The sequence below is a fragment of the Fistularia commersonii genome, chromosome 25, assembly GCF_037954325.1.
Source record: "Fistularia commersonii isolate RoL2024-O1a breed Wild chromosome 25, RoL_Fcom_v1.0, whole genome shotgun sequence".
In the NCBI taxonomy this organism is placed as follows: domain Eukaryota; kingdom Metazoa; phylum Chordata; class Actinopteri; order Syngnathiformes; family Fistulariidae; genus Fistularia; species Fistularia commersonii.
Genome location: NC_141308.1, coordinates 8,270,898 through 8,288,651, shown reverse-complemented (window position 1 = coordinate 8,288,651; position 17,754 = coordinate 8,270,898). Strand labels below are relative to the sequence as shown.

At 38.7% G+C, this 17,754-nt stretch overlaps 1 protein-coding gene across 1 annotated transcript; it reads left to right on the top strand.

Moving 5' to 3' along the window:
- Positions 1-505: 505 nt before the first annotated feature.
- On the top strand, positions 506-17,426 carry hfm1 (helicase for meiosis 1). Its single transcript, XM_086173125.1, has 39 exons — positions 506-573; positions 885-1,000; positions 1,346-1,652; positions 2,018-2,355; positions 2,780-2,821; positions 2,948-3,018; positions 3,148-3,280; positions 3,646-3,797; positions 3,902-3,979; positions 4,275-4,430; positions 5,334-5,534; positions 5,855-5,943; positions 6,057-6,100; positions 6,552-6,653; positions 7,036-7,181; positions 7,706-7,800; positions 7,921-8,054; positions 8,147-8,194; positions 8,354-8,434; positions 8,571-8,662; positions 8,832-8,938; positions 11,065-11,112; positions 11,224-11,321; positions 11,408-11,542; positions 11,673-11,758; positions 12,104-12,187; positions 12,285-12,442; positions 12,599-12,702; positions 13,387-13,569; positions 13,667-13,732; positions 13,832-13,956; positions 14,230-14,312; positions 14,424-14,539; positions 14,618-14,695; positions 15,727-16,044; positions 16,155-16,236; positions 16,604-16,703; positions 16,956-17,095; positions 17,196-17,426. Exons 1-39 carry the CDS (start codon positions 506-508, stop codon positions 17,248-17,250), a joined length of 4,659 nt encoding a protein of 1,552 aa, XP_086029251.1. The 3' UTR covers positions 17,251-17,426.
- The last annotated feature ends 328 nt before the right edge of the window (positions 17,427-17,754 follow it).

Sequence of the window (17,754 nt, the reverse complement as noted above, 5' to 3'; positions counted from 1 at the left end):
TCCAGTCCTGTCTGCTTACTACCTTTTCACTCATTTAGATAAACTTGGTATGTTGTCGTATTTAACTTTGTCTCAAGCTATCCTTCAATTTTATTTCTGAATTCATCGTTTATTCATAATCTTTAAGTTTATTCATAGTCTTCAAAGAGATTCATTCATAATCTTTAAGATTGCTAATCATTGACGGTTTTGGTCTTTAATTGACAAAGGTGAGAATTTAATGTAAACCCTGCCGTAATATCAGGACAGTATGGAGGTATGAATAGACAACACCCAAGCCAGGTACTCAAATCGGACGTGACATGAAGGTCCTTTAGGTATAATTTAAGCATGATTGGAGGGCATATGGACAAAATAATTATTTCAATAAGAGTTAAAGAAAATATAAAAATGATATATAATGCATGTTATGTAAAGTAATAAAGAAATTACAGTAAAGTTGCTTGTTTTATTCTCTTTAATTGTGTTCATGTAATTTTTCCAGCAGTGACATACATCGAATGAAATGGACTCTGATGACTGTACCTTTTCCTTAGAAACCCAATTTTTTGAAAAACCCCTGGTCCATAAAGTGTGAGTACAAAGTGTAACACATATAATTTGTTTTTTTCATTGATCTATTACATATTGGTTTCATGATAGCGCTGGGAAAAGGATTCCTTCTTTTAGGCTCTTCCCAGTGCTTCTCCTACTTGTCTTTCTTTTAAGCACTTTTTCTCATGATTTTAGTTGGGTGTCAAGTTACACAGACTGCCTTACCTTGTAAAGATTGTGAACCCGCTACCCCCAGAGGCAAACTGTGGTTGTGATTTGAGGTTGTATAAATAAAAATTGACTTGACTTTTTCTCTCAAATAAATGTCCCCGCTGGCTTGTACTTGACAGAAAGCCATTGTGCCAGGAGGCTGCTTCATGGCAGTTGGAAGTACCTCCAACACTTTCTCAGATTCCAGCCACACAGGTTATGAAAGAGGAGGCCGAGTCTCTCTCCAACCTATACAGTATGCTGTGTTCTGGATTAGGATGAATTCCTTTTCACTCGACTTGCATAAACTGCTCAGTATTTGGCCTTTTGAAGCCCTACTAAATTTAACTGTGTGACTCACTTACAGGATTGCTTGAATAGGCAATGAAAGCCCTCCAAATTTTTGACTTGAATAAACAAACTAGGATTTGGTTTTTATGATATATTCATATAATCATTAGTGTAATTGGCACTGAAGGTTCCCTGCTGTAATTTCCTTTCATCTTGTTAAGTCAGTGAGGAGAAATTGCCAGCTTCAATTCAGAATCAAAAGCCTCTGACAATTTAATATGATTTAACTTTCTTTCCAAATTATTCACAGGTTTCCCACAAACACATCTGAAATTCCAGCCCTCTTTTAAAGAATCAGCTGCCCTTAAGGTGTTACCATCAAACAGTGTTAGCAGTTTTAGTAATAAGCACAAGGAGAATGAGGAGCCTCAAGATGGGCAGCACAGCACCAGCAGATATGATGGCCTTTGGGGAGGTGAAGGGTTCAGGGACTTATCCCGTGGTCCCAGTGTGAGAAGCATACATGAAGATCAAAACCCACAGGACACTGCTCATGCAGCTATTGGCAGAAGATGTTTGTTGCCAGACTGTAGCACAGACCCAGCTCTAAGTAGAAGGCAAGTATCACTTGATTTATTGAAGGACATTGTGGTCAGTGCATATTTGATGTGTGTGTGTGTGTGTGTGTGTGTGTGTGGCTTTCAGATAGCCTTGTTCCAAATAAAAGTTTGAAAAATTATGTAAATTCAAACTTTTTGATTTTTTTTTTTCATGTCAGAAAATGTACTGCTTATTTGCTCTTAGATCCTTGTGATGTAAAAGCTAATAAAAAGTATACTAAAATTTAACAATGATCCCATGATCCATGTATTTGATTTTGGTAGAGGGTGGGATCCCAGCAAAAATGATTCATATTTATATTGTTCCTCCATCCTCTTTCTATTCCTGCTTCCTTCGGGTTCTCTCTTCCCTCCCACAATAGCTTGTTCAAGGTTCCAGCATTGAACAGCGAAGGTGACTCGTCAAATACAGATGACCTCAGTGGGAGCAGTCGCAGTCAAACGGCATCTAGACTTCAAACTTTTCGCAGTCATGTTACCGTGGCAACCGTACCTCCCCCTCCTACCCGGCCGCCATGGGCAACGGTTAGTCAGGCAGCTCCTCCTTTCCCCCCTGGGTCACCTCTCTTCCCCCACCCTGTTGGCTCATCTGCAGCGACTGGTCAACCCCCACAGCAGGTGGGACATGCAGGGATACCGGACAAGGGCACAAAGAGAGCCTTGGTTCCACCCATGATGCCTCAGCCACTCCACATTCAAGGTGCTACACCACACTGACAGTGACAGACAAGCTCTGCTCAAAGTCTAAAAAAGGGTAACTAGATACCGCGCATACGGCCTCTGTGAAGTGTTGCAGCTAATGAGTAGCAGCAGCTACCACAGGGTGTTTTGGGCGTGAAGAGGTGAAATGAGGTGAGCTCCCCCCACTGACCGCCTCACTGTAATGAAGCATTCTGGTCACTAGGTGGTAGATAGAGGAACAGCTGAAGCTATTGATAGAAACAGTGAAAATAAAAAAAAAACAGTCAATCTATCACATGTAAAATAAACATAAATAATTGACTCCATTATTTTTACTGTATATCACATAATGTGCCACATTGACATCATATTAAAGGGAATCAGTAAGGGGGGCTCCTGACCATTAAAGTATGTTTCCTTTGTTTGACTTGTGCTTATTTTAGATTCTTCAAGATCTGTAGTCCTGCGGCCTGTTTCTGAAATCCGTATCCTTTATTTGTCGTTAAAATGAACAAAGGTGAATATTGTTTGACAGTTTTTGAGTTTTGCATCAATTCTTTTGTGGTCCCACAAAGGACATGATTTTAAAATCCTTTACAATTACAACACAGCAGCTAAGTTCCGGACCGTCTTCAAAGAGTTCCCCTATTTCAACTATGTTCAGTCCAAAGCTCTAGATGATGTAAGCATAATTTGAACTGAATGCTGAGTATGAATACAATGATTTTTAAATGTCCCTGTATAAATGTTTCTAAGATGGCACTTGGAGTGCATGATCATCCCCTGGAGTGGATTTATCTTTTATTCACAGGTCCTTTATACAGATAAGAACTTTGTTGCATGTGCTCCCACTGGGTCTGGTAAAACTGTTCTGTTTGAACTGGCCATCATTCACCTGTTAATGGAGACCTCAGAGCCTTGGAGGGATGTCAAAGCTGTATACAGTGAGCATATGGTCTGAATAGTTTCCGCACCCCAAAAGTCAAGATGTTCACAGCACACATAATATCATATATTCAAATTTATCCCTCTCACTCAATTGTGCTTTGGACCAAACTTCAGTCATGTTTTGAGAAGTAAAATCCTATGTTTGGAAAAAAACTCAAATGCAAGTGAATCACAACAGAGTATTGATACCTTGATACCAGACCATATGTCTGTCTCTAATCATGTGGGACTTTGAACATATTCTTGCATTTTTTTCCACTTGTTCATGTGTGACATTTCCAAAGTGTTAAGATTTGTGATTCAATTATAGATTAGAGGAACAACTGTCTTTGCAAAAAGTTTGTTTGTTTATGTTTACCAGTGGCTCCCATCAAAGCACTCTGCAGTCAGTGCTTTGAGAGCTGGAGGAACAAATTTGGTCCCTTGGGGCTGAACTGCAAGGAGTTGACAGGTGACACCGAGATCGATGACTTCTTTGAGATTCAGGACTCCCACATCATCCTGACCACACCTGTGTGTGTTATTAAACTGCATCAAAATTGCTTAAGCCAATACAAGACAGAAGTGAGCTACTGCTTTTCCTGGAGTGAAAAATGTTGTTTCCATTCTTTTCTCAGGAAAAATGGGACAGCTTGACAAGAAAATGGAAAGACAACTGTCTGCTTCAGCTAGTCAGGCTCTTCCTCATAGATGAGGCAAGTTTGGGCACAGACATACTATCCACTTTTCATATTGTCCAATCATTTGTCTGCATCATCAGTTGCTCATGAAGGAGATACTGTCACGGTTTATGATGCCACTTTGTGGGATGGCACACTATTAGGCTTTCTCTAAAACGCTTTACAAGAGATTAAGTCACAATAAATTAATCCAAAAATGACATTTGCTGTAATTAATTGTGACCTATTTAATGTGGAATAACTTCACTGTCGAACCTACCAGATATCTCCAAAGCTACTGCAAGAATGACAAATTATTATGTTCTGTCAGGTACATGTGGTGAAGGATGCAACCCGTGGTGCTACACTTGAAGTAGTAGTGAGCAGGATGAAGGCCGTACATGCCTACAGAACAGCCCAGAACCCAGACACTAGCCTCCCCATGAGGTTTGTGGCTGTATCAGCTACCATACCCAATATTTCTGATGTAAGTGCTTGTAACAAATGAGTTCCTGTAGTTTTAACCCTTTTTTATCCCACTTTTTTCAGTTCACTCAATTTATTAGTCTCCCATGTCTTATTTTTGAATATTTGGGACTTAATTAACATGAACCAGCAAATCACTATTGTTTGGTGTTGGAGTTTTGGAAGACATTAAAAAGACTAACTTGGTAAATAAAATACAGACCTGATATAATGTAGTCATTGATAGACTACAAAAAAACAGCTCTGAATTACTTAAAAATGTAATGTTACAAACTAAAAAATATCAAGGAAAGAATCACAGAAAATATTTGGGAAAAAGGATATTACTAATCACATTGAGCAATTGATTGATCATCTGTATATAAAGTGAAATATAATTTATCTAAAACCATGAAGGCCTGGTTCAGAAAGACAAAATCTTATATCTGTTTAAATGTAAATTAGAAAAATTGAACTATTTCACTAATTGTCTTTCTTAATGAAAAGAACATAGCACAAAGAAATAACAAAAGAAAATAGTTAAAATTGCGAGCTACAGCGGTTTTACAGTTGCAGTTACAGTTTTTACAGCGGCAAAGACAATGAGATAAAACTAACCTTTGTGCTCTTATTTTTCGGTTACACCCAAGACGCTACTGACATTTTTACATTTGCTGCATGCAAGTGATTCTTTGACAGAAAGATGTAATCTGTTTGGTGTCAAGAAGACAGAGAATAAAGATAAACAAAGGATAATGATGATTTACCGTAGCTGCATTAAAATAAAGGATATTGTGAAGATGTAAACATAATAAATGCAGATGTTCATCTCAAATGGAAGGAGTTAAAAGAAAATATTTGTGATAAAAATAAGGGAAAAGAACTTGGATTCTGTTGTTTCCCGCTACTGTTTTTATGTATTTAGATAGCAGACTGGCTGTCTAATAAGAAGAGTCCAGCTACATACTTGGACATTGATGAAAGCCATCGGCCTGTGAAGCTGAGGAAGGTGGTGTTGGGATTCCCCTGCAGCCCAAATCAAACAGCATTCAAGTTTGACTTGTCGCTCAACTATAAGATGGCCAATGTCATTCAGACTTACTCAGACCAGAAGCCTGCACTGGTGGTGAGTTCTGAAGACCTTCCATAATTCCCTGTACCAGACAGGTTGTGTTTTCTTTGTAATTTCTTTTTGTTGTTCATCAGCAAGATGTCAAGATCTAGATCTAGTAAAAGGGAATGTAAGCTGGACCATAGAAGAATACAATACATTTGTGGGCCCATCGTTTTTGATAAATCATCCTTTTCTTTAAATTGGCCTTGTGAGAGGATGCACTTATCAAGTGCCCTCTGGTTTTTATTGAAAGGTTCCTCTGCCATAAACTGTTGTAAGTTGAGCTGCTTCAATGAGATGACTTCATGGCAATATAATCATGTTTGCTGTAGTTTTGCTCAACAAGGAAAGGTGCGCAGCAGTCTGCTATGGTTCTGGCAAAGGACACTCGGTTCAATATGACCTTTGAACACAAGCAAAGGTATCTTGCTTTTTCATGTATTATCATCTCATACAAATTTATCTTTTCAGCAAAAAAACATTATTGTCAATAAAGCAAGATTCACTGATAGCATGATCTGGTTTGCTCTGCAGGTTGATAAAACATGCACAATCTGTTTTAGATTCAAAACTGAGAGGTAAGATTTCAAATCTCAAGTTCTCCTGACACTACCCCCCATGTACAGTGTATGGGTTGTTTCTTGCCCATTATTGATATTTAGCCAAGCATATTTTGGGCTTTTAATGACAGGACATGATACTACCCCTGTACACAAATGTAGACAAATGGAATTTGAACTTTGGTGAGGAGGTACTAAAGTTGTCAAGAAGGCATTTCATCCCATATCCTGTATTCCACTTGGCTAGTAATCCATTGTTTTAAAAAAGAACATTTAATAATCCCCTATTGCGGGACTAAAAGTTCATATCTTTTGTTGTGTTACTTAAATCTGGAGTTTATCTGCCAATTTCACAAAGCTTTTTCTTATTCAGTCAACTAAGCCCAAATTACTTTATTGTTCATTAATTCCAACCTATTTATTGTTTTTTTTTTTTTTAACTGCATCTTGGATTATATTTGTGGTGTAGATTTGATGATGCTAGGAGTTGGTTACCACCATGCTGGAGTGGACTTGGCTGATAGGAAGTTGGTAGAAAAGGCCTTCACTCTGGGAGACCTGCCTGTGCTGTGTGAGACTATAATAGATAAATGTGTGCAACATGATCCTGTGTTTCATATATCTCTTGTACCGCAGACATAAACAAGTAACAACAACAACAGCACATCACAGGACCAGAGTCAAACACATTTTCAGCTATATTGTGTAATTCCTGTACATGGAACCCATATTTTGTCATTTTGATTAGATGACTTAATATATGGATATGTATAAATAACATTACTGAAAATAAGTTACATCTAATTTGACTGTATCAATGGCAGACACCCAAAACAAAATGACCCCAAAGTATCTACCAGCCAACAGTTAGGAAATTAAGCATTACATCGTAATAGATTTTTGTGATTTGGGGGAAAACTGGACTCTCTGTGGTCTGATTTCCAATTTCCCAGTCACCACCAGGACTCTGGCAATGGGGGTGAACCTGCCAGCTCATCTGGTGGTGATCAAATCCACCATGCAGTATGTTGCAGGCTCCTGTGAAGAGTACAGTGAGGCTGACATGTTGCAGATGGTGGGCAGGGCTGGAAGACCACAGGTAGTGATGGACTTGTGACAGTACACTACACTGAATGATTTTATTTTGAAAATACTTTTGCCAACATATTAGTATGAAGTCAGAAGATTGGCAGACTTCATACTATCCTCATACTTGATGTCAAGTATGTTTTTTTTTGTCATATGTTGTTGCTGATGTTTAATCAGGGGTCCCATAGTGGGGAGTGGGGGACATAATTTAGAAATAGAGGGCCAACTTTCAGAAGTTTGCATTTTGAAATTAAATGAAAATGACCTGATTTCATTATCTTATTTTCTATAAGAATTCACCCAAAATGTTGTTATTTTTTTGGCAATTATCTGAAAAGAAAATCTTGTCTTACTTTTTTTTTAACTTTTTGTTAACAATTAGTGAGGGAACACCCCAAAAAGAAGGAAGAAAACACTAGAGAGAAATCATCTGAAAAAGGACAAATCACTTGCAGTTCCATTGAGCAACATAAAAACAAACTGGGATTATTTCCTAATCATTACTCATCTGCCTGTGTTCATTTGTTGTACTAGTTTGACACATCTGCCACAGCCGTGATCATGACCAAAGTCCAAACCAAAGACAAGTATATGAACCTTATGAATGGAATGGAAATAATTGAGAGCAGGTATTATAGCTTGCTCACCTGTCATTTTTCTCCTCCCTCTCAGTCACTTCCCACCTCCATCTGTATGTCACTATTCTGACATGAGAGCAATAGATGAGGAATTCTTTGTCATGTCCTCAGTTTACACAGTCACCTGGTGGAACACCTGAACGCTGAGATTGTTCTCCAAACCATCAGTGATGTCAACATGGCCCTGGACTGGATACGTTCCACTTTCCTTTACATCAGAGCTCTTAAGAATCCTGTGCACTACGGTTGGATCCCAAGGCACCATTTTTGTCAGAGTTAGCGTCCAAGTAAAGAAGTAATTGTCATTGGTATAAAGAAAATTTTTAATTTATTTCAGGTTTCTCTGCAGACCTGGACAGATGTGGCATTGAGGCAAAACTGCAAGGTGGGGTTCTACTTGTTTTCTTGTAATGTAGTATGGATAATGCACATCATAATCAAAAACTACTGTTGTGAATCCTCAGTATCTAAGTCCATAGTGCTCTGCCCAGGGCGGCTGATGATACTCACTGCTTTATTTCTATTTTAACCTGTTCTCTTATAGAACTTTGCCTAAAGAACCTCAACTCTCTGTCCTTGATCAGCCTGATAAATATGGATGAGGATATTAACATCAAACCCACAGGTAGGGAGGCTACTTAACCAACTGGTAACATATTATTTCATTGTTTTCTCATTCATCTTATGTTAGATACATTCACCAGCGGTAAGGTGTTGAAAAGAAAACACAGTCTTCATTTGCTTTGTTTCTTTTTTACCAGAGGCTGGTAGGTTGATGGCAAGGTACTGTGTTGCCTTTGAAACCATGAAACAATTCAGCAAAGTGGCAGGAACTGAGGACCTTGCCGACCTGGTAGGATTCATGAGCAGACAGTATTGGTTATTTCCACAAAACAAATACTAAAGAAACTGATTTTGCATCGTTTTACTTGACTTAATTTGCTCTTTTTTTAAAACCGTGACAACTATCAATAAGGAATAGCTATACAAGGCATGTCCTGAAAATGAATGTCTGCTTCCAGATTAAGCTGTTGTCGAAGAGCAGAGAATTCAGTGACATTCAGTTACGAGTGAATGAGAGGAGGTCCTTAAATACCTTGAATAGGGACAAGAACCGGATCACCATCAGGTCAGGCTCAGTGGATGGGTTTATTATAACCTCAGCTGTGCATTTCTCAGCCCCCCCCCCCCCCCCCCCCCCCCCAAAAAGACCTGAAACGGAATTTGGTAATTGTCCAGTTGACATGATAGTCATGTAGGAAATTAGACAAGAATAGAAAATGTCATAGAAAATCTTCTATTGTCCATGGGCATTACTTGAACAATTCATTCTTTTAATGTATGAAGTATTAACTTTAGAATGAATTAATAAATACCCAAATATAAGCAACAAATTACATAAAAATTGAATAAAATAACCTGAATATTAGGAATTAATCACCATAAAATTTGGAAGAAATTAATTAAAAATCATGTTAAATTATATCATTATGGCCCACAATTTAGCAAGAAAATATATGAAAATTTGGAGGAAAAAATTATAATCAAGATGAAATTAATCTTAAGGTTAACAAAACAAAATGGAAAATGAAATTTTCCAGATTAGGAGCAGTCTATCCATCCATCCATCCATCTTCTGCCGCTTATCCAAAATCGGGTCACGGGGGCAGCAGCAAGAGCAGAGAGGCCCAGACCTCCCTCTTCCCCGCCACATGGTCCAGCTCTTCTGAGGGGATCCCGAGGCATTCCTGGCCAGCGTAGAGGCATGGTCTCTCCAGCGTGTACCAAGTCTCCCCCATGTTTCCTTCCGGATGGAGATGCCCAGAATACCTCCCCTGAGAGGTGTCCAGAAGGCATCCTGACCAGATGCCCGAGCCACCTCATCTGACTCCTCTCTATGCGGAAGAGCAGCGACTCTACTCTGAGCCCCTCCCAGATGGCTGAACTCTCAACCTGAGAAAACTAATTTTTGCCACTTCCGCTATCTCATGAGTTAGTTCTTTCGGTCACTATCAACAGCTTGTGACTGTAGGTGAGGGTAGGAACATAGATCGACTGGTTAATTAAGAGCTTCGCCTTATGGCTCAGCTCCCTCTTCACCATGATTGACCAGTACAGAGTCCGCATCACTGCAGATGCTGTACCAATACACCTGTCGATCTCATGCTCAATCCTTCCCTTTCTCGTGAACAAGATACTGAGATACTTCAACTCATCCACTTGGGGCTGGACCTCTTCCCCGACCCGGAGTGGGCACTCCACCTGTTTCCGGTTGAGCAATATGGTCACAGATTTGGAGGTGCTGATCCTCATCCTGGCCGCTTCACATTCAGCTGTAAACCGCTCCCCTGAGAGCTGGAGATCATGGACTGATGAAGCCAAAAGAACCACATTATCTGCAAAAAGCAAAGACTCAATCCTGGCCACCAAAGAACCAGCCCCATCAAGCCTGATGTCCGGGCCTGCACCCATTGGGCGCACCCCGAAAGGACGACATGGATCCTTCTTCCCCTGGGCTCACTACCCATAGGAAGGGCCTTGGCAGTCCGACCCTCGGCTGCAGACACTGGATCTTGGGACATGGAATGTCACTTAACTGGCAGGGAAGGAGCCCAAACTGGTGCACAAGGCTGAGAAATTCTGACTAGAAATCGTCTGACACCTTGGCGCTGGAGAGGTGCTGGATTCTTTTTTACTCCGAAGTTGCCCCAGCAAGATGCACCAGGTATATTGATTGTTGAACCTCGGATCCAGGAGGAGCAGTTTGGTTTTCACCCCAGTTGTGGAACAGTGGACCAGCTCTATACCCTCGGCAAGGTTCTCAAGGGGGCATGGGAGTTTGTCTAACCAGTCTACACATGTTTTGTTGATCTGGAGAAGGCATTCGACCGTGACTGGAGGGTAATCCTGTGGGGGGTGCTCCGGGAATATGGGGTACCGAACCCCGTTATAGAGGCTGTTTGCTCCCTGTATGACCAGTCCCTGTAAGTCGGATTAGTTTTCAGTGAGAGTTGGACTCCGCTAGGGCTGCCCTTTGTCAGTTTAGTGTATTTCTTCATTTCTCTAAATAATTTGATGGTTAAGGGTGGAATGTATGTTGTACATGGCAGGATGATACTGGTAGTATATTGGGCATATCATATTGAAAAGGCTTGGGAAAATTGTTGGCAGAGGGATGTGTTTGTTTTGAATTGTTGAGTTGTTATCAATAAAGCATGTGAAACTCAGCAAAACTGCTCTGTTTGGTTTTCCCAGGTTTCCTATGGAGGGAAAAATAAAAAACAGTGAGATGAAGGTGAACTGGTAAGTTTCATTTTAGTCAATTCCACCTATTAATGAGTAATTACATAATGTATGTTATTTATTTTCCTGTCAATTTACCACTGGACATCATGTATGTTTCCTTCCTTGTAGTCTAATTCAGGCTCAGTTGGGTTCCATCACAGTTCCAGAGTTTGGGCTCACCCAAGACATGGCAAAAATCTTCAGGAATGGGATGCGCATCAGCAAGTGTATGTATCTCTACTCCCCGAAAAAAGAAGAGAGCTCTCTTCATTCACTCCCGTTGAATTTTTAATTATTTTCTGATTCTGATCAGGTCTGACAGAGTTTCTGAGTCAGCGCTCTAAGACTGGGTTCTCTGCTCTTCTCAACTCCCTGATCCTGGCAAAATGCTTCAAAGCAAAGCTCTGGGAGAACTCTCCATTTGTTTCTAAACAGCTGGAAAAGATAGGTGAGGATGCTGCAACATTGACATACAGCATGAAGCTTAGTAAAGTTTATTTGATTTCAGATTAATTGCATTTAGTGTCAAGCTCATTTTAAAGGTTTTGATTTGGAAAAAAAAAACATTTCTGCTTCAGGCCAGACCCTGTCTACAGCCATGGTGAATGCTGGACTTACTACATTCAGCAAAATAGAGCAGATGAACCCAAGAGAGATTGAGCTGGTTTGTGACACAAATGATATTTTTTGAGGACCAAAACAGTGGACAATTTTTATAGTTGTTGAAGATCTCTTCTAATGAAGAAACCATACGTTAACATTTGAGTAAACATTGCCATTATCAGTAGGTGAAAGTCCACTCATTACTAAAGCTTTCCTTTTTTTCAAATGAACTGAATGCTCTTAGGAAGGTTTCCAACCTGTGCCTTTTTTTCTTTTATTAATGTAACAGAATATTGCTTTTGCCAAAACAGCATATCAGATCATTTTATGTTCTTTTGTTCAAAACCAGGGCATTAATAATGTACAAATCACTTGGATCATCTGGCTTTATTTTGTTTCTACACAGATTGTCAACAAACATCCTCCATTTGGAAACCAACTAAGAGAATTAATTGCTCACCTCCCGAAGTATGAAGTTATTCTAGAACAGGTAAAAGGCACTGGGAAATGGATTTGTCTAGATGGGGAGAGAGTATCGAGGTGTCCTTTTTAAAGGTATGCATCAGTTTATTATTGCATTTTTTCAGTTACCAAGGTATAACAATGCCGTGGCAGAGATAGTAGTCAAGGTGAACCTAAAGAACCAGGCACAGCTGCAGTCGAGGAGAACAGCCCCAGACCAACACTACATCTCACTGCTCATAGGAGACTGTGACAACAACGTGGTCTTTCTGCACAGATTCACGTGAGTTTATGTATCAATTCCCCGGATCATTGCCTTTTTTTTTTTAAAGGCCTTTGTTGACTTTTATCAACCCTCAATGGAACTGTCAAGAAATCGGAATGCAGATCTAGATAGAGTACTGTGTATTTTGCCGACATCCTCTTGTTTCTTTTCCAGAGACACAGTTCTCTTAAAGAGTGGTTGCTGGGCAAAGAAGATTGAGGTGTTAAAGGCCTCAAATGGAGATGAGATCAGTGTTAATCTAATCAGCTCAGATTATGGTAAAGAATTCAAATCCTGAAATACCTCTACAACACAACAGAGAAATATATCCTTAGTATTTTGTGTCAACAATGTGTTGCATCATAGCATGAACTGGCGCATCAATTTTAATTAGGGGTTTTGAAATTATATCTAATCAGTTTGAACATCACTCGATAGTCAACAGGTTTTTTTCATTGTTCTCTGTTTTCATATGTAACATCTATCAATTTTACTGTCTGTCTTGTGGTTATTACCTGTTTTATCTTTATAACCATGCTCCCTTTTGTGTTATGGCTTGATTTATTTTTACCATCTGCTCACTCTCTGTCTGATAAACGCTCCTCGTCAGCACAGCATGTTCTTAGTAATGCTACCCAGTCTGGTGTTTTTCCAGCTTTTATCATATTTCTTCTCTTTTGGGTAACTTTCATATTCTATGTATGTGTTTTAAGCCTGTGAACTATTTAATAAGTTCACTTAAGTTTCCCAGTGTTCCTGTTGCAATTACTTTTAGCCACCTTTAACAAGTTGCTGTTGCTGGGAGGTTTCTAAATCTGTATTGAAAATGCCAGAGTTTCAGTTCATATTTCAAATCTTTATTTCAACTTCAGAGTATATTTAGTCAGTATTTGCAATGTTATCTGATTTATGGTTATTTTTCGATGCCTATACTAATTTTTCTGCCCTTTTCTCACTTGTAGTAGGTCTAGATATCCATCAGAAATTCAGTGTGTACTATTCTGGAGCCAGGAGCTTTGAGACTGATGTGCCATCCACCTCATCAAATGTGTCCGTCTGTCAGAGCCGTCAGTCCTCTATACTGACATCTCTGCCTATTGATAAGACGGCAAAAATGGAAAACACCAAACTATCAGCAGACCAAGGCACAAAACTCATGTTTTTGTTGTAGTTGAAACATGCATTCTGATTTATAATGTAAAACGTTTGTTATTAAACTGTCCTTATCAACTTTGTAAACAGATGAAGGAAATAAAAGGCGATGCAACCACCACTGCAAGAAAAAGGACCGATGTGGCCACGACTGTTGTAAGTGGAATCCTACATCTTTCACCTGAACACAGAAGTCATAATTTACCAGTCTACAAAATTGAAGAATGCGCACGTTACCCCCTCCCCTCCTCCAAGGTAAAGTGGGCGTAACTCTGCAACGGAAGAGGCCATCAAATCAAGAATGTGGTTTCTCCTCCTATTTGAGAGATCTGAGAAGCAGGTGTGACTCTCTTGAACAAGCAACCGTGAAACGATTCAAGGTGAGACATCAGTCGATGGGCTGGAACACTGTCAGGAAAATGAAAAAGAAAGAGTCGATTGTTTCACAGGAAATGAAAAAGGAAAACAAGCATCTATGACATGAGAATAGCATGTGCACATATAATATATGATTCTAAGTGTATCCTTAATTTCAAAAAATTAAAAATTACATTAATGACAAGCTGTGGGTTAAAAGTATGCTTTTCATAAAATTGCATTCATTTTAGCTCTTTTGGTTCATTTCTGGTCCTCTTTGCTTTTTTCCTCAATAGATGAAAACAATAGAAGAGTCTATGTGTGTGAGCATGGAGGAATTTTCATACAAACCTAAACAGAAGTTATCTGCTCACTCCAGGTGACCACATTTATTTTCTTAGAGTTTGACAGTAAGGTATGTGAAATGAAACTCACTCCGGAAATGCGGTGACTGAAGGCGAACTTTATTCATATCCTGTCTTGTGTGAAGCTACAGAGGAAATCACTTTAATGCTTCAGCTGGACCACACTCTGACATGGTGGATCTGAAAGAGGAAAGTTCCTCTATGCTGTCAAATGTATTTCTTCTCGATGATTTTGACAATGGTGAATATGGTTCTCAAGTCATCAGCTATAAGTTACATTTCCATATTTCATCCTCTTATCATTCTCTTTCTTTTTTAGATGGCCCCCCGAGGAACATGTATTGGATGAATGAAGAGCCAGTCCAAGCGACCACTGAAAATCAGACTCAGTACCAAGGTGTTCACAGGCTCCTAACACACACAGCCACATTTAGGTTTTTGTATTCTTTGTCTTTTAAGTACAAAACTCATGTATTTTCAAAGCATGCCTATTACATTGCCCATTGTACTGAATGCTTCCCAATGTATTGAATGCTATTTTTATAACAACATTTGAATTAGCAGCAGAAAATAATTATTTACATAAGGGACCAATTTCTGTTTTGTTCATGTGCCCTACTGTCAGAAAAAGCAGAGATACACCTCAAGGTGATGTGAAAACTTGAAAGAAGGCTATTGCTGCTGATGTTCCTTTCTGACTCCAAATTGGGTGGATTATATCAGTCAAACACTAATGGGATAAATCTTCATTAAATTATGTAAATTTACCAAAAATTGATAGTCATATTAAAATATATGCATATATTTTTACATTCTTGAAAAACCAGAGAGACTCTTTTCCGCATATAACCTCAAGATGTATAGTTTAGAATGCGAGATGAATGGGTCAAATTTTTTTTCCTGTTTTAGACCCGTAACCTTGATTCATTGTAACTTATCAAGAATTCTTTTCTGTTTTTGTAAAGTTTCAAATTTCTTTGCTCACCATAAATCCCTGTGTAGTCTTTATTTGATGTTCTTGCCAGATCAATATTTTTTGCTACTCCCATAAATCTATCAGTGAAGGTTTGTTTTTATTCTCCGAACTTTGGAACACATGACATTTCATCAAGAGAGTAAGAAGTTGTCTTAACATTTTGTTTAAATCAGTGTTTTAATACAAATGTTCATTGGTGTTTATTTTATTTTTTCAAAATTAAAAATTTGAATTTAACTTTTTTTTCATAGGTGTTTATCTTTCTTAAAAATATGTATTTTTTAATTTTTTTGTTCTGTCTATCAGCTATGTGAAGTACTTTGGGCTGCATCTTTAATCAACAGAGGCTTGACAAAATAAATTGGTGCTGGAATTTCTTTTCAGATTTAAACTAATACCACCCAACTAGGTTTCCTTAAAATGTTTCTTGTACTTTTTTTTCTTTAAACCAGCCTCCGAGGTGCAGATGACTGCTGGATATTTTGCTGGTGTTAATAGGCAGGCCAAACTGAACACAAACTCAACTCAACCCAATATCAACATACTCTATCCAGCTGTTTCAAAGAGGCCCACTCAAGTGTCAGATTGGAGCTCTCATGGTAACAATGAGTCATTCATGCAAATACCAGCTGTCAGCTTTGACCTTGGGAATGAATGGGACAACTGGACTGACTTCGATGATGAGAATTTGGTGCACGCCAGTGAGACTCTGACCTCATGTGCACCTTCTCAACTAGACGTCCAGCCGTCTGTTGAGCACAACATGCCAGGTAAGCTGAACATCATTCACATCTGAAATTACGTGTGAGTTGATTGTTTTAATCCATCCAATCCAAACGTCATAGTTACTGTCAGTAGTAAACATGTATTTAATATGCAGGTTCCGACATCACATCAGTGCCATTACCACTTAGTTATGCACGTGTAAACAACTGTGTAACTGCTGCTGGAACACCACTGAGGTAAGAGGTTGGATAATCACATTGGGAAGTGTGATTTAAAATAAAAAAATATTTTTTGATAGATTTTGGGGGGGTTGGGGTTGCAATTTCAAAATAAAAGCTGATAAAATAGATGTTTTGCATTTAAATCCAGTTAACATAGTTGATACAGTCAGTATTGCATATTACATATGTAACTTTTTTTAGGTGTCTGATTATTGGCCGCATCTTTTAGGGTGGCAAACTCTCTCCTGTTAGTGGTATCAAGAAATAGTTTCCCATCACAACTCTCCTGTCTGTACAGTGAATTTAGAACATCCAAGAACTTTGTTTATTATTTCATGGAGGGTTGCTTTAAAGTTGAACATTTGCCATATTGTTGTTTAAGGTCCATTTCCGCAGTTGGGAGTACTGACATGAGAAAACCAGGAACTTTATCCATCGCAGGCAGGCCACAAAATAGAATCACACCTGACTGGAACAGAGAGGTCTGTACATACAGTGACACATGCTGATGTTTTAAACCAGATTTTGAGTCTTCAAATCCCTCACACTTTGTCTTTTCATATACAAGCTTTCTATATAGTCTATGTGATGGGATTTATTAATTACAACAGAGCTCCTGACTCCCATGACGAAGGCCAAATGCACCAGTTGAAGGCTTAAGCTCCTTTAAAAGTGCCAATGTAGAAGTGCAAACTAGATGTCACACAGTTTATTTTTTCTCACTCCATGTGCAGGAATCGAGCCTTTTCAGTGACAAGCTGGCAGTAGAAATAAAAAACAAACAAACAGAGAGCAGACCTGTCCCACTCACCCAACAATTTGATTTCTTCTCAACGATGAGCCTCTCTGCTAATGACATCTCAAGTGGTATCAGGTAGATAAAAAACTCTTTTATTCCCCATAAATAAAGAAATTAAATTTTTGTCAAATGTAGTCTCACTAACATCTTCCTATAATCAAACCTCTTATTTCAGCACCAAGAGCAAAGAGGAGGAATTGTTTCTTGGGATATTTGATGGTATATTCTAGAGGAACATTATTTTAAACTCTTACTTGTTTGTTTTACATTGTCATGTTTTATCTGAAAACTTTACTCGCCTGTTTTCACGTCTGTTCGGATTACATGTTACATTCAACTTGTAAACAGAGCTCTTTATTGTATGTTAGAACTTATCGTCCGTGATGCTGATTATTTCCGTTGCAACCGTGAGCAGCACTTTGGAATATCTAGCTTGTTTGAGATAGTTCTTTCTGAAGCTATTTTCAGGTAGTTTACAAAAAGTTGCTTTTTTGTCAGTTAATTGTAAAACATGTTCATGCACGAAAGACTGCATTTGTGTTCTATCCAGTACTGAAAATACTGAGTTATAACACCTTGAAATGTGTGTTATTGTTATACTGACCGTAAGAAATAAAAATAATTATTATTAAACAATTCTCACTCATTGATATGGATAAATTTATAAATGTGACAACTTTAAAACTCAACTGAAATTATTCATCAGCAGTTTCAAAACAATGTGGAGGCAGAGT

Excerpts from the sequence above, each read along its gene's own strand:
- hfm1 (XM_086173125.1), top strand. The coding sequence starts at position 506 with ATGGACTCTGATGACTGTACCTTTTCCTTAGAAACCCAATTTTTTGAA. Across the intron at positions 2,356-2,779 it reads TCAGCCACTCCACATTCAAG|ATTCTTCAAGATCTGTAGTC; the intron begins GTGCTACACCAC and ends TGCTTATTTTAG. Across the intron at positions 8,055-8,146 it reads TAAGAATCCTGTGCACTACG|GTTTCTCTGCAGACCTGGAC; the intron begins GTTGGATCCCAA and ends AATTTATTTCAG.